Source organism: Ricinus communis, chromosome 2 (genome assembly GCF_019578655.1).
Source record: "Ricinus communis isolate WT05 ecotype wild-type chromosome 2, ASM1957865v1, whole genome shotgun sequence".
NCBI classification, from domain to species: Eukaryota; Viridiplantae; Streptophyta; class Magnoliopsida; order Malpighiales; family Euphorbiaceae; genus Ricinus; species Ricinus communis.
The window spans coordinates 201,016-224,757 of NC_063257.1; the positions used below are offsets into that span (position 1 = coordinate 201,016).

The 23,742-nt window shown below is 36.2% G+C and overlaps 4 protein-coding genes and 1 pseudogene across 4 annotated transcripts; 3 read left to right on the forward strand and 2 right to left on the reverse strand.

The window, feature by feature from the left end:
• Positions 1–751: 751 nt before the first annotated feature.
• Positions 752–6,983, forward strand: LOC8273674 (pyrophosphate--fructose 6-phosphate 1-phosphotransferase subunit alpha). The gene is made up of 19 exons (XM_002510692.4): positions 752–967; positions 1,337–1,509; positions 1,665–1,777; positions 2,258–2,332; positions 2,426–2,539; positions 2,635–2,702; positions 2,836–2,919; positions 3,236–3,289; positions 3,635–3,715; positions 3,837–3,930; positions 4,009–4,082; positions 4,203–4,313; positions 4,427–4,471; positions 4,575–4,631; positions 5,287–5,391; positions 5,482–5,598; positions 5,783–5,886; positions 6,027–6,192; positions 6,594–6,983. The coding sequence occupies exons 1-19, from the start codon at positions 878–880 to the stop codon at positions 6,720–6,722; spliced, it is 1,854 nt and encodes a 617-aa protein (XP_002510738.2). The 5' UTR covers positions 752–877; the 3' UTR covers positions 6,723–6,983.
• Positions 6,984–7,262: 279 nt separating this feature from the next.
• LOC8273673 (non-functional pseudokinase ZED1-like) lies at positions 7,263–8,809 on the reverse strand. The gene has a single exon (XM_015720729.3). It carries the CDS (start codon positions 8,438–8,440, stop codon positions 7,457–7,459), a length of 984 nt encoding a protein of 327 aa, XP_015576215.2. The 5' UTR covers positions 8,441–8,809; the 3' UTR covers positions 7,263–7,456.
• A 1,398-nt stretch (positions 8,810–10,207) lies between these two features.
• LOC107261536 (protein FAR1-RELATED SEQUENCE 5-like) lies at positions 10,208–14,036 on the forward strand. The gene is made up of 3 exons (XM_015721570.3): positions 10,208–10,470; positions 10,585–12,710; positions 13,612–14,036. The coding sequence occupies exons 2-3, from the start codon at positions 10,602–10,604 to the stop codon at positions 13,774–13,776; spliced, it is 2,274 nt and encodes a 757-aa protein (XP_015577056.2). The 5' UTR covers positions 10,208–10,470; positions 10,585–10,601; the 3' UTR covers positions 13,777–14,036.
• A 385-nt stretch (positions 14,037–14,421) lies between these two features.
• On the forward strand, positions 14,422–16,885 carry LOC8273672 (cyclin-dependent kinase B2-2). Its single transcript, XM_002510690.4, has 8 exons — positions 14,422–14,783; positions 15,196–15,337; positions 15,426–15,487; positions 15,628–15,739; positions 15,831–15,924; positions 16,016–16,085; positions 16,177–16,315; positions 16,414–16,885. Exons 1-8 carry the CDS (start codon positions 14,554–14,556, stop codon positions 16,504–16,506), a joined length of 942 nt encoding a protein of 313 aa, XP_002510736.2. The 5' UTR covers positions 14,422–14,553; the 3' UTR covers positions 16,507–16,885.
• A 1,159-nt stretch (positions 16,886–18,044) lies between these two features.
• On the reverse strand, positions 18,045–23,487 carry LOC107260946 (annotated as a pseudogene).
• Positions 23,488–23,742: the final 255 nt, after the last annotated feature.

Sequence of the window (23,742 nt, forward strand, 5' to 3'; positions counted from 1 at the left end):
TTATAGGTGAATTTAAGCAAAATGCCCTGTTTAACAGGCAGATTCACCAAGGTATTAGATGTTATGCGTTAAACTACATACATTGACAGGAGATCATGTTATTGTCACCAATTACTGGGTGCATATGATCAGCGCCAAAGTGTTGGAGCTTAAGGTTAGTAGAGGTGCTGTGTTGGAGAAAAAGGCACAGGGTGGAGAGTTAGGTAAAGGATATCGGATACAAGCAGCGATCTTCAGTTAGTTTTGTTTGGTAAGACAAGTGGGGTCCGGCTCCTTTACAAATTTACAGGAATATCCTTTTCGGCATATTCCTACATAAAAACATTCTGATGCTCAATTTTGTTCATCCGGTACATTCAGCACTATTTTATTCTAAAAGATTCTAATTTCTGTTTATACATACAAGATGAGTCATTGCAACTCGAGAAAAAAATTGGTAAGCTAAGCTCTAACTTTCTTTCTCTTTATTGTGGAATACCAAACTGTCGTCAGCAGCTATGATATTAGATTGAACTAATAGATTACTATGGGCACACTTACAGCGGCTGCAAAAGGCAGAAATGAAACAGCTGTTCAATAATATTTGATAATATATGATATGACCTCTGCTCTTTAAAGAAATCATCGATCCAATAAAGGCCAGGGCAATTATGTAACCTATTTTGCGTGGCTTTATCGTAATAAACCGAAAATTCGAAGGCAATTGACCAAAACTGGTCCCCCTGGCCTGGTTTTATCGCGAGTCCTTTGTTTTTCCTCTGTACTTCCACTTCCCCCCTATAAAAACGGTCTTTTGCAGAGAGAAGAACAGAAGCACTCAGTCCTTACCACCTACTCTTTACACTCGCCTCACCAAACTCGCACCAATAACTCCGTCATGGATTCCGATTTCGGCATCCCAAGAGAACTCTCCGACCTCCAAAAACTCCGATCTCTTTACCAGCCTGAGCTCCCTCCCTGCCTTCAGGTTTTTTCTCACTCACTTTGATTTCCTTTCTTCTATTCTATTCACCAACTCCATGTTTTTATTCATAGGGATTTCTATTCTATCAAACTGGTTTTCTCTTTTACTTTTTTTTTTTTTTCTCATTTCTTGATGTTGAGATTATATCGTCCGTATATTTCGGTTAATGGATCATCTCCGGCGCACTTGGACCATTGCTTAGGTCCTGCTGCTGCTTAGATCTACTTACTTGCAGATTCCGTTGATTGCTTTGTACAGTAGATCTTGCTAATACTGTTCTGGATTATTTTTGTTTGTTGCTTCTGAACCATTTGATAAGTTTTGATGAATGCTAAATTTTGAGATTGTTAATTGAACAATGGCATTGTGCAGGGAACTACCGTGAGGGTAGAACTTGGTGATGGTACTACAGCTGCAGACGAAGCTGGTGCACACACCATAAGCCGATCCTTTCCTCACACTTATGGTCAGCCTTTGGCTCACTTTCTCAGGGCAACTGCTAAAGTTGCTGATGCTCATATCATAAGTGAACATCCAGCTATGAGGTGTCTGCATTTAATCATTGTTTTCCTTACTTCATCTAGTGTCATTTTTCAGATATTGCATGCCAATTTACATGCAGCAGAGGAAATAAATCCCTGTTATTGTTAATTTGTGCTTGAGAATTTAGTGACCTTGCTAATTCAGTACTCCTTTACAGGGTGGGAGTTGTATTTTGTGGCAGACAATCTCCTGGAGGTCACAATGTCGTATGGGGCCTTCATAATGCTCTCAAAATCCACAACCCTAACAGTACTTTACTTGGATTCTTAGGTACATAACAACAGTATCTCTTTCAGCTTTTACAACATATTCTTGGTGCACATACACTCATCTTTTGAAGAAAGCTTTGATTTTTCTTTTACGTTTGTTTTATTCTCTTTGCAATTGTCCCCAAGTCTTTTTTATTCTTAATTTCTATTGCTGAGGTTGGAAAAAAGAAGGAAAAGGAAAAGGATTCTTTAGGTTATGCATTTTAACTTGTCTTTTCCTAAGAGAAATACAAAATTTGAGACCTATAAGAACTGCTCATGGCATGTAAAAGGGTATATTTTAGGTGCTAGGCTAGGTGTAGTACTTTCATTTACTTCAAGTTGAAGGTCCTTGATTACTATTCTTCTTGAACTCAGGGAACACATATGTAGCATATATCTATTTTTAATCATCATAATGATCATCATTAGCATCTGGGTGAAACAGTGACGCCTGTTAGGTTTTCTGATTGGTGTTCGCATTGATTTTGTGTGTCAACAGGTGGCTCTGAAGGATTATTTGCCCAGAAAACTCTTGAAGTCACAGATGATATCCTCTCAACCTACAAGAATCAAGGTATATAATAAAATCTGATTGTCAAATAGACATCTTCAGTTTTGCATAGATATTCAACTTAACTAATTTGTAATTTGATTCTGCTTGACAAAGGGGGCTATGATTTGCTGGGACGGACTAAAGATCAAATAAGAACGACTGAGCAAGTACATGCTGCCTTAACCACGTGCAAAAATTTGAAATTGGATGGCCTTGTTATTATTGGAGGTAAGATTTGTTCTCAATAATTGCAACAGAATGTGCATAGGAATTTTTTGGTTCAAATGCTAAATATGGATTATTTTCTTCTCTCTCTTTTATAGGAGTTACATCAAATACAGATGCTGCTCAGCTTGCTGAAACTTTTGCTGAGGCAAAGTGCCCAACCAAGGTAGTGTGTCTTTCGAACTGATAATATATAGCATCATGTCTTATGCATTTCTAATGCTTCTCTCATAATTGTGCTTTGTGCAACTTGAGCATATTTCTTTTGCCTAGTAAATTGAATGGATGTGATTTTGCAGGTGGTTGGTGTTCCTGTCACATTAAATGGAGATCTCAAGAATCAATTTGTAGAAACAAATGTTGGTTTTGATACAATTTGCAAGGTACTGGCCAATGATGTTTGCAGACGTACATTAGTTTATGGTTTGATAAGCACATTCCTTTTTTGAATAATGTTACTAATGCATTAAAAAACACAGAATTCCCCAGATGCTCTTCAAAATTTCTGCTAAATAAAACTGTATTTTGTTGTGATTGATTTGTTCCCTCTTTCATTCTCTCTCTTTTCTCCTCATTTTCTACAACCAAAAGTACGTGTTTTCCTTTCTCATTTCTCATATGCAATTTTGATTATTATTACTCTCTTTTTTTTCCTCTCCTTTTCTCCTGAGATAAAACTCTCAATTTTCTGATATGCAGGTTAATTCTCAGCTCATTAGCAATGTCTGCACTGATGCACTCTCTGCTGAGAAGGTAACAACTTAACTTTTTATGTCCGACTCAACACTATCTCATCAATGACCAGAGTAATTCAGTCAGCATGCATTCTTTTCATATTAGAAAAGTTAGTTTGAGGAACATATAATAGTTTAAGACATCTCCCCTATTCGAACTAGAATGTAGGATAGTTTGACATATCTCCACCTATTACTACTACTGTGCCGAATAAGGCTCACAAAGAAAATATAAAAATAAAGGAATACTAGATGCTGTTCCCTCTTTTTTTTTTTTCCCAAGTTGACTTTCCACCTTTCTTTTAATTTTTTCTTAAAATATGAATATGACTTTGCAAAATGTCTCTGTTCTCTATTTTTCCAGTATTACTATTTTATCCGGCTCATGGGGAGAAAGGCATCGCATGTTGCTTTAGAATGCACGCTTCAGTCTCATCCAAATATGGTCAGTATATTCTATGTTTGATAACTTTTTGTCTATGAAGTTATTATGGTGTTTATGGTGCATTCTTGTGCATATTATGTCTTTTCTGTTATCTAAATCTTCCCAATATTCTTTTCCATAGGTAATTCTCGGTGAGGAGGTAGCTGCATCAAAGCTTACTCTTTTTGACCTGACAAAACAAGTTTGTGATGCAGTCCAAGCCAGAGCAGAACAAGGTTTGGAAAATTTAGCTTGCTTCATGTATTTTGCCGACAATTGCTATTTCATAATCTGAATGAAATCAAATGTATTAGACAAGTACCATGGGGTCATTCTACTGCCAGAGGGGCTTATTGAAAGCATTCCTGAAGTGTATGCTCTATTGAAGGTAATATAGGCATTTTATTAAATTTTTTTAATACTGTCTTTATGTTATAGGCATACCATGACATAAGTAGTAGCTTATTTTTCTGTGCAGAATTAGTTTTAATTGTTTCTGTAATTCCAGGAAATACATGGTTTGCTACGACAAGGTGTTAGCCCCAATAACATTTCATCTCAACTCTCGCCATGGGCATCTGCTTTGTTTGAATTTTTGCCACCATTTATCAAGAAACAGGTATTGTCCCTCTTAATTTTGTACCAGATGGTTATGTGTTATTTAATCTCACATTTATCAAGAAACATATGGCTATGTTTACCCATATAAATTTTTGATATTTAATGTCACAGCTGCTCCTTTACCCTGAATCAGATGACTCAGCCCAGTTATCCCAGGTAACTAGCATGTTATACCTACTGAATTGGAAGCTTCCTTCTTTATTTTCTAATACGGATGCCTGATATAGTGATATATTGTCTGCTTCTTCTGCCTTCCCAGATTGAGACAGAGAAACTTCTTGCACATCTTGTGGAGGCAGAAATGAACAAGCGGCTGGTACGTTTGGAAGTTGTTGAGCTTTGTTCTCTATTTACCAGTGAGCTTTGATAGTCTCCATTTTCATCTTATGCCATGTTTGTTATGCTAGTCTCTCTCGATTGTGAATGCAAAATTGTTTGTTTAATGTCCATTATATGGAAAAAAGCTCCTTGAAGGCTAAAGAAAGAGAAGCTACAGAGATGGAGGATAAAGCAAAGTCTAGATTTTTGTTTGCTGAATAGAAGTTTAATATCTTGAGCACTGTGCTCCCTTTTGGCTTATTTCCATCTACCAAAGAAAATTTTTGATGGATGTGCTATTTTTTTAAAATTTTTGTTCATGTCCACCTTCCCCAGTTCTTGGTTGATATTTTAAGTTCATGCGCAATGCTGGTATATTGGATTGAAACTCTTCATTCCTAACATAAAGTTGTGTTCCTTCCATGAGGAAAATAGGTGAATGCAAATTCTTTCCAATGATTGCTTGAGATCTGTGCTCTATCATCATTGATATTGTAACATGATCTTGCGTTCTGTTATCGCTTTGCCATATTCTATGGGAAGTCAAATGTGATAAAGAGAACTGGCTATGTTTATTTTCAGCCAAATTTTATATTCAGTTAGCTTCTACTTGATTAAATCATATATTCATGATATGTTGGGTGTTTTTGCAGAAAGAAGGGACATACAAGGGGAAAAAATTTAATGCCATCTGCCACTTTTTTGGTTATCAGGCCCGGGGTTCTCTGCCATCTAAATTTGATTGTGACTATGCTTATGTATGTTATAAGCGATTGATATATGAAGTCTTGGCGTTCTAAATCATAATAATACCCCATTACTTAGCTAGTATGTTAACTTTTCTGTAGGTTCTTGGACACATCTGCTACCATGTTCTGGCAGCTGGTCTGAATGGTTACATGGCAACTGCAACTAACCTGAAGAATCCTGTGAACAAGTGGCGCTGTGGTGCTGCTCCAATTGCAGTTGAGTTTTGATCTACTTCTAACCCTCCAAATCATTCATGAAGGATTTCCTTTTTTCTTTTCTCTTTTCTTTTTCTCTTTTGTGGGAAATTGCATATGGTATGGTATGGTCTGGTTGTTTGATAATGCTTGCTTTGATATAGATTCTTGACTTCTTTTAAAAATGCCTCCTGTGAAATCATAGGCAATGATGACAGTGAAGCGTTGGGCTCAAAATCCAGGTGCCACTTCTATAGGAAAACCTGCTATTCATCCAGCTGCTGTTGATTTGAAAGGCAAAGCATATGAGTAAGTTTTTTCTTTTTCTCTTTTCTCTTTTAACTTGAGAAAATTCTAGTGATGGTGGGATGAAAAATAAGTTTTGCCTGGTTTTCCAAGTACCTGAATCCCACGTTGATTTTCTGGTTCCTTCATAATTTCGATTTCAGGCTTCTCAGACTAAATGCGGTGAAGTTCTTAATGGATGACCTATACAGAAATCCAGGTCCCCTTCAATTTGAAGGTCCTGGTGCTGATGCTAAGCCAATAACTCTCTGTGTTGAAGACCAGGATTACATGGGCCGGATCAAGAAATTGCAGGAATACCTTGACAAGGTCCTTTAGCTACTATATCCTCTCAATTTTTTAATTAGCATTTTGCATGATATGTAGCATATAATGAAGGTATCGGAGCAAGATACCTTGAACCACTGTGATTTGCATAGCACAAATCATTATCATAAATCAGAAAAGGTCCGAACAGGAGAAATTAGGAGGTTTCTATTTATTTAGTCAGCTGTTTTTCTGTCTGTGTCCTTTACATCTGCCAATGTTTTAGGATATTATTGCATCTAGAAAGCCTACATCTTTGCCCATCTTATTAGTGCTTTGGTTCTATTTGTTTAATGTTCCTATTAAAACGCAACAAGCCTTTCTACATTTTGTTATATGGTTGTGCTTTAATTTTCCATATGTATTTGCTTTTATTGATGATTTTTCACTGGTCAATTTTCCAGGTACGAACTATTGTGAAACCAGGTTGTTCGCAGGAAGTGCTGAAAGCTGCTTTGAGTGTCATGGCTTCTGTGACAGATGTGCTCTTGACAATGTCTTCAACTTCACTAGATGGCCAGAAACCTCTTTAAGACACACAAAGTATGCTTCTTCTCAAACTTCCCTGGTGCTGCTGCATAGTTTGAGAATTCCTTGGGCACATTGTCTCCTTAATTTGTATCTTGAACTGTAGGTGCATATCAGTTAGATGCGGCAATTAGCTGAATTTTGCCTCTTTTTTTTTCTTTTGCTATTTTATTTGGAAAAACAACTAATTTTTGTTTTTTAAATTACTTCTGTGTGTGAAAATAACCGGAGGACTATATATTGCAAGTTTTGCAGAGTTGAGATTTTGTTATGCTAGCAGATAACCACCTCATACTTAGCTGATATTATAGAAGTGCTGTGTGGGTGTAATGTGGCGTTGTATTCACAAAAAACACCAAAAAAGAAACAGAGTTAATGCCCCAAGTTATCTTGGCACTTGAAATGATGAACTCGCTTGGTTTCTTGTGGTTTTTGGTTTTCCAAAGAAACAAGAGAATGACAGTTAACTATAAATTAAGCTAGTGTTGGGCTACAATTTTTCACAGTTCACGCAATGGACTGTCGAAGTTGCTTGACAACTGATATAAAGCACTGATGCTGGCTGTGACCATCACCATAAATCATGGTCTATTTAGATTTATTATTTGAACTATAGGAGTCTCAAAATATTGTGCTTTCAAAAACTAACAGTTCTTTCATTCGGATTATTATTGAACAGTAAAGTGTCATGATGCGGCAAATTGAATTTGGCAACTGTTGGACCAAGGTAAGCGAGGCATTAGGGATCAGCGATGGACGTACTATAAATTTTCTGGAGTTGTTGTGCCACTTCAAGGATCGATGGTCTATCTTCCCCTGTAAGATGGGTGCATCTCAAGGCGAGTTCTGTAAAAGCTTGCAATTCTGATCGAAGTTGTGGCTCAATTTCTGTTCTCCCATTTTCCAAAATTCCGGGACCTGGGACTTCATCGAATCGATCCCTTTCAACCAAGTATTCCACATGATCCACCACGGAGCCACCATTTTCTGAATAATGTCGAGTAAAAGCCGGCTGTTCAGTTAAAAGGACAAGCATGAACACTCCAAAGCTGAAGACGTCAGTTTTTTCAGTCACGAACTCCGTCAAAACGTAGTTAGGGTCGAGAAAACCCCAGGTCCCCGTTATACTACAATCTTTGACACGCGATTCCCCTTCAGGAATTGATATGCAAAGTGAGAAATCAGATAATTTGGCTGCGAAGTTGTGGTCCAAGAAGATATTCTCAGGTTTAACATCTCTATGGACGATGCGCTTAGAAAATGCAGTGTGGAGATAGGCCACTGCACTTGCGACTTCCTTGGCAATTTTCAATCTAGTTTTCCAAGGCAGTGATCCATCATAAATCAGGTGATCTAGACTCCTGTTGTCAGGATATTCATAAACTAGAGCTGGACCAGGAAGCTCCAAACAGCAGCCTAAGAGCTTGAGAACATTGTTGTGGGTGCTCATGTGAGATGTAATCACAATGTCCTGATAAGCTTCTTTACAACTCTTGAAATACTTCTTTATTAAAAGAAGGCGACCATCCATTATTCCTTTGCACCATGTGAAGTCTATTATGGAATTGAGTGGATGCTTTTTCCTGAAATCTTCAATGGCTTCGTGAAGTTTGTCGGCCGAGAAGGTCTTTATAGGATTCCCTCCACCGTTACCAAACGCTATCCTCTCCTCCAGTAACTTGCTTCCATTTTCCAGCCAGCATTTCTGTCTTTCCTTCTCCATCCCCTCCGAATTTACAGTACGATGAATCAAGAACAACTTTTCCAAGTTACACCAGATGAAGAATAGCTAGAAACTGATATCATCGCATTTCAGAAAACAGGCAAACCGCGTGGACTCCACTTGCCAATTTCCTTGCCGCAAGAAACAACCTCGTTGACTTGGAGTTTTTCCTTTTTCTGAACAATCATTGACTTGGAGTTGGAGCGAATGAAATAAGGGAAAAAGAATTATGAAGTTTAGATCTTGATTTCATAAAATTAAAATTATACCAGTGGTTTACTTTTTAATAAAGATTTTAAAGAACCAGAGGCGGCCCTGCCCTCCTGGATGACGTTGATAAATGGCAAAATGGCTTCTAAGAGCTCATTTCCTAGCATTTCGGGTTGATAATTCTCATTTTTTTATCTTATCTATGTATTTATTGTTTTTTTAAAGAAAATTCTTTCTAAATTCAATTTAATACTAATTTATAAAATATTAAAAAATAATAACAAGTTAATTATTTTACATGTTCATAATTTTTTTAAAAAAATTATTAATGTAATAATATAAAATTAATTACTAATTAATTATAATATTATATAAATTAATATATCAATTATATTAGTATTATTATTCTTTAGAACTAGAATTTATTACATTATTAAAGGATGTTTTATTATTAAATATAATATTCAAAAAATAATTTAAGATATCATTTTAGAATTAGAGATATTATCTAATTACGAAATTAATCTATATTAATTAATATAATATTAAAATATAATAAATATGTTATTTTTTAAGATAGTATTAGTATTATTATTTTATTAAAAATCAATTATTAGTTAATATAATATTAAAATATAAATAATATATTATTTTTTAATATTAAAGTCGGTGTCTTATTAGGAATGTAACTTATAAATCAATAAATTAATTAAAAAATTATAAAATTTTATATAAGTTTGAATTATATGTATCAAAAGTAAATATATATATAAAAAAATAAAAATCTTATATATTAAAAGTTAAATATATATATCAAAAGAATTTTAAATTTTAAAAATTAATACATATAATATATATATATATAAATTTTTTAATCTTACATCTATTACTGTAAATAAAAATTATTTATAACGTAATTATTTAATCATATTTTAATCTTTGACATAATAAACTGATAATTAAATTAAATTATCAATAACATAAACTTTAAATATATCAAGAAAAATTAAAATTTTATAAAGATATACATGATCTTACCTAAATCAAATAATCTTACAAAAAGTTGCTAAACAACAAAAAAAATGATTTCTAGCCAAAACGACAATATTTTTATTTTATAGATTAAAATAAGTTGTTTTCATATAAATAAACAACATATAAAATAATTTATAATTTAATGAGAATAATAAAACTTTTTAAAATCATGAAAATATTATAATTTATAAAAATATAAAATCTTCATATTTTCTTATATATTAGTTTTTCTTAATTCTTATTAGTATGTGGCTAATTTTATAAAATTAACAACTTTAAGAAAAAAATTTGAAATTAATTAAAATATATAAATTTTATAATCAAGAAAAACTGTTATCTTAGAAAACAATAAAAAACTTTTTATACTCTTATAAATTAAAGTAAATTCTTATAAAATTTAGAGGTTTTGTAGATTTTAAATATTATCTTAATATTTTAATGTATCCCTTGCAAACACAGAGTCTTCCGTTAAATTTAAAGAAAAACAAAGCGTTCAATTTTAGAGCAGGATAAATATGGTGCACTGCGAGGCATGGAATGATTGCTGGTGCTGAAGTACGAAACATAGTCAAGTGAAGCTTCCATCTATCTCTGTAACACCCAAAAAAATCTCCCCCAAACTGAAAACCCTCAATCAAACTCCCAGAATTCCCTCCTCTTCCCCTCTTTCTCTTCCTGTGACAATAAAAACAGTGTCTCTGAATGACAGATTGCAAGGACTTACCTTGTATAGATCCTGGTGGAGCTCTACAATTCTCTCTACTGTTCCTAATTTCCCTCCTTCGGTCAGTTTCTGTTTCTTTTCATACTCTTTCTTCTTCTACTTCCACTTAAACTTTTTTGTCCTCAAGTTCAATAGATTCCATTTCGAAATTCTAATAATGTGATATTACATTCAGAAAAACTATTATCACTCATGGATATCGAGTCTCTCAATGTGATCGAGTTTGATGACATTGGCGGTTGTGGCCGTGAAGATGACCTCCATCTTGGCCTAGAACACCCACATGATTTTGATGTCCAATATAACGATAACCACGACCTTACAGAAGCTCCTCATTTCTCAACTTCTGATGGTGATCTTAATTTGGAGCCCTACGAGAGTATGGAATTTGATTCTGAACAATCCGCCCGCATTTTTTACAATTCGTATGCCCGCCGTATTGGTTTTAGTACTAGAGTCAGCGTCTACCAGCGTTCTCGTCGTGATGGCTCTATCATTTGCCGTCAAATTGTGTGTTCTCGTGAGGGTTTTCGTCGCAAGGGCAATGACAATAGGTCTAAAAGACAACGCACCATCACTAGAGTTGGTTGTAAAGCTCAAATGACTGTTAAGAAACTCACTTCTGGAAAATGGGCTGTTACTAAACTGATTAAAGAACATAATCATGAACTTGTGCCTCCTGATAAGGTGCATTGCCTTCGCTCTCATAGGCATGTTTCTGGTCCTGCACGGAGTCTCATTGATACTCTTCAGGCAGCTGGGATGGGGCCAAGTGGAGTTATGTCTGTGCTGATTAAGGAATCTGGTGGAATTAATAATGTTGGTTTTACCAAAGTCGATTGCCAGAATTATATGAGTAGTAGTAGGCAGAGAACGCTTGGTAATGGAGGTCAAGTTGTTTTTGACTATTTGAGACAAATGCAGGCTGAGGATCCTGGCTTTTTCTTTGCTGTCCAAGGTGAGTTTGACAACTTGGCTGGAAACATTTTTTGGGCAGATGCAAATGCAAGAACGAATTACAATTACTTTGGAGACACTATCACGTTTGACACCACATATAGAACAAACCGCTACAGAGTCCCTTTTGCACCTTTTACTGGGTGGAATCATCATGGACAGCCAGTGCTGTTTGGTTGTGCATTACTGCTGAATGAGTCGGAGTCCTCATTTGTTTGGCTATTTGAGACTTGGCTTGCTGCAATGTCAGGTCACCATCCCATATCAATCACGACAGACCAAGACAGAATCATCCGGGCAGCAGTTTCACAAGTGTTTCCTGGAACCCGCCACCGGTTTTGTAAGTGGAACATTTTTAGGGAGGCCCAGGACAGACTGTATGATGTATATCACTCACACCCTACTTTTGAGGTGGAGTTTCAAAGGTGCATCAACATGACAGATACAATTGATGAGTTTGAGTCATGTTGGGAGTCACTCATTCAAAGGTATGAACTTGGGGATAGTGAATGGCTTCAGTCAATGTACAATGCTCGCCACAAATGGGTGCCAGTTTATCTCCGGGATACATTCTTTGGTGAGATGTCCATAATGCAAGGAAGTGATAGTATAAATTCTTACTTTGATGGGTATATAAATGCATCTACTAATATTCAAGCGCTGATTAAGCAGTATGAAAAAGCAATTGCAACTCGCTTGGAGAAGGAAGTAAAGGCAGATTATGATACAATGAATATTCCTCCAATTTTAAAGACTCCATCTCCTATGGAAAAACAGGCAGCAAACCTTTATACAAGGAAGATATTTATGAAATTCCAAGAAGAATTAGTAGACACGCTTGCTTATCCCGCAACTGTAATTGATGACATGGGATCAGCAATTACATATCGGGTGGCAAAGTTTGGGGAAGACCATAAAGCACACTTCATTAGGTTCCATGTGTTCGAAAAGAAAGCCAGTTGTAGTTGCCAAATGTTTGAGTTTTCAGGTATTATTTGTAGGCATATATTAGCAGTTTTTAGGGTAACCAATGTTCTTACACTTCCACCGTACTATATCTTGAAGCGGTGGTCAAGAAATGCCAAAAGTCAGGTTGTATTGGATGAACACAATCTTGGGATGGTTACTCATTCTCAAGATTCCTTTCCGGCTCGCTGCGACAATCTGACTCGAGAAGCCATGAAATACGTAGAAGAAGGAACAGAATCAGTACATATTTATAATGTAGCAATGAATGCTCTTCAGGAGGCCACAAAGAAGGTTGCTGCTGCAAAGAAGCACAGTCCTATACCTGTACAGAGCACTCTAGTTAATGGTAGTCAGCAGCTGCAGCTATCCTGTCTGGTAAGTTCTTACCTATACAGAAATTTCTCTTAGATTGACTGCTGTATATTGCATATGATGCTCTGAGCGATCTAGTCTCTTCTTCAATCTTGTTTTGCATCTAACACAAGAATTGATGATTATTATCTGTTTAAATATGCTAAGGATGTGGGAATCAGATTCTAAATTATGGATGCATAACTTGCAGTTGCTATAGATTGTTCTATCAGAAGTTAGACATGTCATTTTAATAAGGAACTGCATGCATATGGATTCTGCCTTGGATGTATTTTCAGGAAATGTATCTAGAAAAAGCTCTAAGAAAGATGCAATTATGGTGGTTAAAGCTGTATATCTATAGTGGATTTTGTCCTAAAAGACAGACTATAATTCTTAAGAAATTGCAAAATGGGCGCTTATCTGGTACATGCTTCCAATGATTGTTAATAAATAATTTCTGCATCAGGCATAAGCACTTAGCAGTGAAAGTCAGTGTAGTGCTTCTTGCTGCAATGTTCTATAAACACATTTGGCAACTTATGACGGGAAAACTTACAGGAATCTTATGGAACCGATTACCTTCCTATGAGGAGTATTAGACATTAGTTAGCTGCTTGTTAAATGATATGGTAATCATTTGTAAGTGATATATATGGCATTACTGAATTTTGACCTAGGAGATAAAAGTAGTGAATTTGTGATTTACGGCTCTATTTGCTTGTCAATTGTCACAAAACGGCCCGCAATTATATAGAACTTGACAAATACATTTTCGGCTGTTAATGATGGACAAAATCACTTGTCATCTTCTGAATCTTGGGGCTGTGGGCATGCAGCGATTAACTGTTATCTTTGTTTATTATTTATGCAACCCCCCTGTCTAAATTTAGACTTAAAGCTATTGTCTCGTTGATTTTTGTAGGATCACGACAAGAAAATTCAAGAATTGACTGCTGAATTGGAGTGTGCAAGTCAACGATGTGAAGCATATCGATCAAAATTATTAGCTGTACTGAAAGATATGGAGGAGCAGAAGTTAAAGATATTTGTGAAAATTCAAAATGTGAGGTTCAATCTGAAAGATTGAACTGAAACTCGATATTGTCTCCGTGTTTTTCATATATAAGTCATGTATGGATAAAGTGGAAGGGCAGGTGGATGGGTAAACCATTAACAGCCTTGCTGCCATTTGCATTCGACCATCTTTTATGATCTGTTGCCAGAAAGGGGATATATTTTTGAATTCCTTGTATAGGACGGTTTATAATGTAACCTATGCTGGGTCCTAACTATGTAACAGTTATTTGATATAAGAATAGTAGTAGAAGAAGAAATTCTATGGTTTAACTTCCATGTTTTCTCAGTTATGGTTTTTTTTTTTTTTTTCTGGACTTATGGATACATGTCTTTCGGGCCCAGTAACTCAGCATATGCTCTCTTTCTTACAATAACCGAAAAGAACTTGAAAATTTGCTTGGAAGTGGAAGTGGAAGTGGTGTAGATTGATAGCAGTGGCCATGGCTCAGCATTTGATGCTGATATATGCATACTTTGTATTCTTCGCGGAAGAAGTTGGGCCTGAAGCTTCAAGTTGATAATGGGCCTGAATGCAAATTCTGAAGGTTGAGACGCCCCAGGGGTATTTTCGGGAAAAAAAAGCCGGAGTTTGAATTTCGAATTATTAGGTATCCGTTAGGCAACGGGCAAGAACAAACATTATTATTATACAGATTCACCATTTCCCTTTGTATGCATTTTTAAGCCAGCGAGTGTGTTAGAGAAATAGGGAGAGAGAGAGAAAGAGAGAGAGAGAGAGAGAGAGGGAGAGAAAGAGAGAGAAAGAGAGAGAAGAGAGAGAAGAAAAATGGAGAGAGCAGCAACAACAACGATGTCAGTAATGGAGGCATTTGAGAAACTAGAGAAAGTAGGAGAGGGAACATACGGGAAGGTATACAGAGCGAGAGAGAGGGAAACAGGGAAGATCGTCGCTCTCAAAAAGACTCGTCTCCACGAAGACGATGAAGGTGTCCCTCCCACTACTCTCCGCGAGATCTCTATCTTGCGTATGCTTTCTAGGGATCCTCACGTCGTCAGGTACTATTTTCTTTAAATTTGAGCAAATTTGGTGTTAATCGTGATTTCAATTTGTCATTTTAGGGTTCCTAGTTTGTTTTGGGGAATTTTTTTCAGTATGCGTTTCCAGATTCTTCCATCTAGGATTTGAGGTTAAATCTTGTATCATTTACTTCAATCTGTCTGCGAACCAGATAATTGTTCTGTGAGTGCCGACACAATAGGAAGACTGTTGATTATTAAATACATAGTTGTAACAGCATTTTATGCTCTTTGGACGCTTATGATTGTCGCCGATCCTATTTACTAGTTCTCCCCCTTTAAACTGAGTTCGTATGAGGTCTTTATTGATGGTAAACTGCTAGGTCTAGTTTTCGTCCATCATTGATTCATATACGAGTTTTCTTGTTTTGTGTTTGTTCATAATCGACAGATTGATGGATGTCAAACAAGGCCAGAATAAAGAAGGGAAGACAGTACTGTACCTGGTTTTTGAGTACATGGACACTGATCTCAAGAAATTTATCCGCAGTTTCCGCCAAACTGGTGAAAATATTCCTGTCAAATCTGTCAAGGTAAAATAAGCATTCCTACCGTTATGTGATTGATTGATATTTCTTTGTTTCTGGATCACTCACAAGTGTATGCTTGACCCTTATGCAGAGCTTGATGTACCAACTATGCAAGGGGGTTGCTTTTTGCCACGGCCATGGAATCTTACACAGGTTCTTTTATTTTATTTTTTTTATTTATATTTTGTTGTTTCAAACTCCGTTTTTTATCAGTCTTTCATAAGATTCTACTAGTAACATAGTGGATACATCTATTACTGATCTTTTCTCTTTGATTCTTTTCTCTCTCCCAGGGACCTTAAGCCTCACAACCTCTTGATGGACAGAAAGACAATGATGCTTAAGATTGCAGATCTTGGATTGGCTCGGGCATTTACTCTTCCTATCAAAAAGTATACTCACGAGGTAATGCATGCCTTTTTACTATTCCTTTGTCATGCACATTCTCATAGCATGAGGTAATTGCCGAGTGAATTGGATGTGATTCTTGTTTCAGATATTGACCTTGTGGTACCGAGCTCCTGAAGTCCTTTTGGGATCTACCCATTACTCAACTGCAGTTGACATGTGGTCTGTTGGCTGCATATTTGGTATACACTTCATTCCCTCTTCAACTTGTTTTACTTTTCAATATGCCCATTCAGTTGCTAAATGGTGCGTTTCCTTTTGCCTATCTTCTAGCTGAGCTGGTCACAAAGCAAGCACTGTTTCCTGGAGATTCTGAACTGCAGCAGCTTCTGCATATTTTCAGGTTCAGTTTCTGTTGCCCTTTCATGTGATGACCATCTCTTGCTTGCTTTGCGATTGGCCCTCTCTTTATTCTTGTCGAAACCTTGATGCAGGTTGTTAGGTACTCCAAATGAGAAGTTGTGGCCAGGAGTAAGCAAACTAGTCAACTGGCATGAGTATCCTCAGTGGAGTCCTCAGAGTTTGTCCTCTGCTGTCCCTAATTTGGATAAAGATGGATTGGATCTACTGGCTGTAAGTTCTTGTGCAGTGAATCTTTATTATGTGGCCATTATTTTTTCAAAATATTTCTACCAACGCATATTGTGACATATAATTCAAATATCATACAGCAAATGTTGCAGTACGAACCCTCAAAGCGCATCTCAGCAAAGAAAGCTATGGAGCATCCTTACTTTGATGATCTGAACAAGGCAATTCTTTGAAGAAGCACAGTTATGGTAGCAATGCCAAGTGTTGGCAGTCTTGTTTCAGGACCAGCGATGGAAATTCTGTTTTGAAAAATATGTCTGCTTCCCTCGAGCATAGTTCAGTGATGTTATGTAGATTAGGATGGTTGGTTACTTTGCAATTTAAGCTCGATGACATCATTCTGTTCTGTAATTCCATTCCTTATCTTACTCTTTGCCAAATATGGTTGGATGCCAAATGTGGGCGTTTTTCTTATGGCTCAGAACCGGAAATGGAAAGGCAAATTCTGTAATGAAACTAATATTTTAGCAACGTTATGTTTCGTATTAGGATAGATGGTTCACTTCACAATTTAAGTTCAGTGGCATTACGGTGTGCTAATTCCACTTTGTACACTTGTGAGTTTTATTTTAATTACTATGTGCAATGACAATTCTACCCAATTGATGAATCCATGAACATAAACCAATTGATGAATTTATTGTGTCTTCAAAAAGATATTATCTTGTTACAATAATCATTCAGGTCAAGCTTCAGCCAGGACTAGGCTACTAGCCACATGAAGAAAATTGACTAGAGAGCTGGTGAGAATGAAACCAAGGAATAGGACCAGAGCATGATTACAGAGCATTTAGTCTCACCTGCTCTGAATAACTGAGTGATGACACCTGCCAATTTGAACAAGATGCTAATAAAATAATGAATCATTGCAATAATAATAAGGAAAAAGGCTCAAATATTGTCCATAATGTATAACCACCGGTGCAGAGTGGCCCTTCAAGTTTTTTTTTAGCCACTTACACACAATATCTCGTCAAACGAAGTTTTTAAGCCCCTCTTTAGAACGGAGCTGAAGATCGCTAAAACTTCCATTAAATGGAAGTGAGGTGGCAAATAGTAGGACCTATAATCCAACGGAAATCCATCAACATCTCCCCTTCTCTTTCATCACTTTCCTTTTCATGGAAATTAAGCAACTCTAAATTAACCAATTGATTCCAATTAATGTCGATATCACCATCATCAACAACCACAAGAAGCAATGATACTAAGGTTCTGTGAATGTCGAAGGTTTTGCGAATGCCAAAAGTTATAATCGTCGAAGGTTCTGTGAAGGTTGAAATTCTGGACGTCGAAGATTGTGTAAATATCGAAAAGTGGTGTAAAAGTCGAAAGTGTGGAGATAAAAAAATAATGAAATGGAAGAAATGAAAGAGATTGAAGATTTACAGAGTTGATTTGCAAACTGAAATGGAAAAGATGTGAACTGAGCTGAGGAATTTGAAATCTAGCAAAGAAATAGAAATTGAAGATTTGAAGAGTTGTCTTGTTAATTGCATTATTAGCTTGGATTGTTTATAGGGATTTGGTGGCACAATGTTCCTTTTTTTTGTATAATTTTGTTAATGATTTGATAAAATGAAATTATGACACTTGATTGGTAAAAGTACTGCCAATATCTTTCATTTCTTCCCTTTCATCTTTTTTTCTTTCTTTTTCTCTATCTTTACATTGGCTATACACTGAAATGAATTATTGTAAATGGAAAAGATTTGCTAAACGACATTGATAATCATAACCAATGACCAAAAAGTAATAACATTGGTATACTGCAGTCAATATTGAGTTAAAGTATCAATACCACTTGCTCACAAGCAAATAACAGCAAAGTAGCAATAATATACAAAAGTTATTGGCATCCCCTGTTACTGCAGCTAAATGTTGCTCTAAGGCATAAAACACCAAAGTAGCAACAAAATTTTAAAAAATGCAAGCTCTATGGCACAAAACACCAAAGTAGCAACAGAATACTCAAAGAAGATTACTTGTTCTAAGATACAAAACACCGAAGTAGCAAAAAAAGTATAGAAAATGTGCTCCAGTCAACTATTGGTAAACTATTAGTCTGTTGTAGTAGCATCACTAACTATCTTGCCTTTCTTCTTCTGTCTGCCTATTAGTTGCTCTTTTTGAGCTTGCAGTTGTAAAGAGGTAATTGTAACTCCTCTTCTCCATTGCAGTCCTGGAGGTTCAAATGGCAGGTTAGTAGCAAATGTAACTTCTGAGTCATCTCCAGTGAATTTAATTGTCCTTGTAATGGATGATGCATCCCTTTTCTCTTTGCTTCTTCTGAAGTCTCTTTCACATGGTATTGGAATTTGAGGATCAGTTTCCATTTCCTACCCTTGAAATAGTTGGCTAAAAACCTAGCAGTAGCATTAAGGAGTGAGAAATCCCTAAAGCACATATGCTTAGGTATTAGTCTTTTTACTGCTAATCCAGGGTTTTCGCCATCTTTTGAAATGAAAAGCACAAAAGGGCAGCTTTCCTCATTTATACATTTAACCCTAAGTCTAAATGGCTCATTTGAATTGATTTTTAGCTTAACACCTAGAGCTACTCCATAGTTTGCTATTGCTTGTCTAGCTTCATTAGCATTAGCAAAGGTCATTCCAAGCATGAAATGGCTTTACCCATCACCTTCATCATATCTGACCCTCTCTCTAGGTGCAGACTGTTCAGGATCAGTTTCCTCATCACTAGATTCTTGACTTCCATCATTTTCATTTATGTTTGCACTATCATCTTCACAATCCTCTTCCCCATTGCTAATATAGCCTGTAGGTCCAGAACTATTAACAGGTTCTTCAGTAACAATAGACTCGGGTTGACTTCCATCAGCTCTATTATTTGGATTGAAATAGCTACTCTGTATAGGCATTTCATTATTAATGTCTGCAGCAGATGCATCCATATCAACATTCCATTCAATTCCCAGAATATTTGGTTCAAAATATTGGGAGTTATCAACATAGAAATCTATTTCTCCTACCCAATTGTATTTGCTAATATAATTCAAAACTCGCCTAATTCCCTCATCATCTTCAACTAAATACAATCTATCTTCCATGTCTTTTCCAAGTTCAAGTACAAAAATGCATTCCACATTTGCATACCCAAGAAAATTCCTATATATATCGTTAATATGTTCATAACAGAGGAAGTCAGAATCAAAATCATAAAATATATCAATATCACCATCTCGATAATCAATTTTTGGATGCAATTGCCATCTATCATCATAGTTAAATCTCAAATTCACAACACCAGATATTCTGCATAAAATAAAATAAAAACTTTAAAATAATTTTCCAGGATTGGCTCAAGTAATAAACAATGCTAAAGCAATCGTTGACTCACTTTACACTACATGAGGACCACTATTTCGAAAGGGACAACTCAACATATAATATTAAAAAACAATTACATTTCAAAACAGAATAAAACAATGAGACCCACATGTTTCGCTTTAATATAGATGTTAACTCCAACTTGCAAACCCAGCCGTAACTCAATTCATTGCTATATGGTTGAGTGGTAATTTCTGTATTTCTTAGGGTTAGAAAAAATAAGCTTCAATCGATCAATTTGGTTGTTGGGATTCTTTACAGCAATAACTTCCATCCACCATTAAATATTTTTTATATCAGAAAGAAAAGTTGGCTAGCAAACGTGTCCCACTTCTTTATGAAGTTGTTTCCTTACATGTGAGTCCTACCAACGGATATATAATTTGAACTTAACGATCTTCAGCTCCATTCTAAAGAGAGGCTTAAAAACTCCGTTTGACGAGATATTGTATGCAACTGACTAAAGAAAACTTGAAGGGTCAATCTGCACCAGTGGTTATACGTTATGGGCATATTTGAGCCTTTTCCCTAATAATAATAATACCTACATTCATAGCGGGTGGAACCGCAAACTGAAGCAGAAGAACAAATTGATATAAAGGATCAGGAGGAATAAAACAAAGATGTAGAGCTCTCCTTTAACAATGAATATGCCTATAACGATGATATAGCAAACAACTATGATGCCAAAAGTTATCAACTTCTGCAGTCTTGAACCTTGCAAACCTAGGATATGTGATCAAGACCCGACCCAGTCATCAACTTCTTACCACAAAAATAGATAACAGCCAGCCAGATTATGTATGGACGCATTCTGTTTGTTGAAAGAAACAAATCATTCATTTCAAATACCTTTTAGAAGGTTCCCCCCTAAGATGAGGATGAGTGTTGGGATGGATCCTTCTCTGTAAGTCAAAATAGATAAAATAAGGACCTTAGCGTGAAGAAGAATGATCAATTCTTGTACCATTGAACTAGGAAAACTAATACTAATGCTTTTTTGCCCTTCTAAGAAAGCCGCTAAAACCATAGCAAGTACATTTAGAGCTCAATTAAGCTTTTGTTTAGATACAATACCCTATCAAGGAAGCAGTGTCTTGAATTACATGAAGAGGAGCATCAGGACTGATCATTATCTTCCGGATGTAAGGATGAATCCAATTATAAATCCAACAATCTGTACAGTGAATAAGTGCGTAGTTTAGGCAAACTACAATGGCAGCATCAGGTCATGAGTCTTACCAAAATCAGTTTATTGTTCCTGTGATCCGATACTACACATAATGCAGTCAGTCACTATACATGATTTGCCGATACTAATTTCCATATTGTTTGACAGCCAAACTAAATGGATCAAGAATATTTACTAAAAGGTGTACATGATGAAGGAGATAAACTCATACCACTCCTGTAGTTGAAGGTGCAAATACTGCTTTCCAATTAATATATCCAAGTAGTGTCTTTAGCTTGTTGCATGAATCGGCCATCTGCAAAGATAGGTTCTCACTCAGGTAATAAAATATTTCATGCCTGGAGACTAATAGGCAGCAAAGCATGACAAGGTTAGAGAGATGATATTACAATATAAAAAGGCTACACAGATACAAGGAACGACATCAACTGTCCATCTAAGCTGTTGCCAGGCAGTATGCGGCATTTGAATCCCAGGGGCTCCTTGGAAGGAAGCAGTGGTTCTGTGCAACTTCCCCGTTCAGCTGAAGAGGTTTCTCTTAAAGATTTGCCTATGTAGAGCTTTTCCGATTCTAAACAGGAAAGGTATTTGATCGTATCCTAATGCAGGGGATAATAATCCTAAACAGGAGTAGTTTATCCTATCCTGAAATATGCCAATATTACAGCCCGTGTTCATCGCCAAAGTACAAATACTATTTGACACAATCCTAAAACAACTACTAAATCAAAATTACATCAAAAAGGCCAGAGATTCTTAGCCTGGAAAACATATATACGAGTACATTTGTGAAAGGATCGATAAAGCTTCAGAGCAGGTTATATATGAATGAAATGCAAAATAACTTACAGTGCGTAAAAGGCAGAGCAGTAAGATTTTGGTTTCTGTGTTTGCATTTGATTCGAGATAGGGAAGAGTGTGAAACTTATTATTGATATACCCAATTATGAAAGTTTTAAAGACATAAATTAAGGAAATGCAAATGCTTTTGTCAGAGCGGAGGATATAGAAATGCGAGGGAAGCGACACGTAGCATGCGAGTTGTTGGGAAACCTCTACTTGTCATCAGCGATTACTGAGTTGGCTTAGCACCCTTCCTTCATCACCATAACAGACTCTGAAACGCCCCAAATCCTTATACGCTTAGGGACTAATGGTTGATTCTGCACCTCACTAATAACATAGGCAGATTCTTAGGGTGAATATTTGTTCTAATTGCAAAATCATGTCATTAACCTTCACAGACCCGTTTGTGATTTCGGAAATTGTTCGTGCATTTTGATCGATAAAAGATAAAATGGGTATATTATATCCAAGCTTAAGGAACAATATTATGAAATTTGTTTCTCCAGTAAAACAGATCTCAAAATTCAATGATTAAACTACTTGCAAGATAACAGCTCCTGTCACGTGTAAAACAGCATCATAGGATTGGCGCACAATGATCAATTGTTGTATAAAATATCATACCCGTGTTTCGTATTTTTGTGCTTAAAATTTCTGTAGATACTGATTTTGGCTGAAAAGAAAAAGATACAGACTTCTAATAGGATTTGCTGTATAAAATATTCAAAACCAAGACAACAAAAATGAACATCGAGTGAAACAAAATTAAATTAATGTATCCACGAACGTAATTCCGACATTAGATAACAAATGGAGCACAGACCAAAGCGATCTCTACAAAGTGACAACTGCGTCAAGATGAGGCAAATGCCTTTGGAAGCAGCTGAGACTGGCATGAATGACGAGCTAGGCCACAAAATACCATTCATTTGGTAGTTAGCTGGCTCCAGTATAAATAGATTCAAGACCATCCAACGGCAACTCTGTCAGTGAATGCATCCCGGCAATGGTCTGAGGTGCAAGCCACAGAGACTTTTTTAAAAGGTGAAGTACATTTTCTGGGACTTTTTCCAGCCAGACCTGCAAAGATATAAATCAAATATCAGATCCACAACAAATAGATGAGACACGTGCAGGGAAATGTAGTATTGAAACCATTCCCTCCGCTAATCGAGAGAAAAAAACAATGGCAAAAGCATCATACCCGATGCCGATACCCGTCTCTTCAACAGCCACGGTAGTGAAGGCAATGAGCAGAAATTATATTAGACATGCAGAGGCTTACATCATCCCTCGAACCACGGGAAAAGAATAAACCCAAGGAAAAAAAGGGAAGAGACATGGAAATTGACAAAGAAAGTTTAGCATATCTGTACAACTAACTTGAGAAGGAACAAGATAAAACCGAAGAAAGATGGTCAGATTCAGATAGAAAGCGAGCATACACTCCCAAAAGGCCAGCATTCAACGTAAGAAAAACATTGCATTTGCAAGGTGGTACAAATAATCAAACAAAAGATATACATGTGAAAGCAAGGAATAATAGCTAAGAGATTCAGATCAAATCCAACGAAAGAATAACCAAATATTTGAACGCTGCAAACAAGCTAGGACAGAGAAGAGGCACCTCAAAAGTAAACCCTAACGTCTTTGGATCTCTCAACTTACTGTAAGACTCTTGTTTTCGTATTTCTATTTCCCACCCCAAACCTGGAAACTTTAACCGTCTTATGGCAACCCGTCTCATATCAACTTGCCGTTTGCGTTTGTACTCTTTATATGTGCATCCCTGCGGGTCGGTTTATTTATAATTTATACACCTGAGCCCAACCCATGAATTTTCGGACCAGATTATTCTGTTTTGTGGGGCTCCATGAACACCCCAATTAATCAATGGGCTTTGGCTTTAGAAAAGTAAATACTCTTTATTTGTTTTATTGTATATAAAAGAAATGGATAATTTATTATATACTTCCATACTTTTTCTTTTGAATAGACTCCAAATGTATTGATATTTCTAG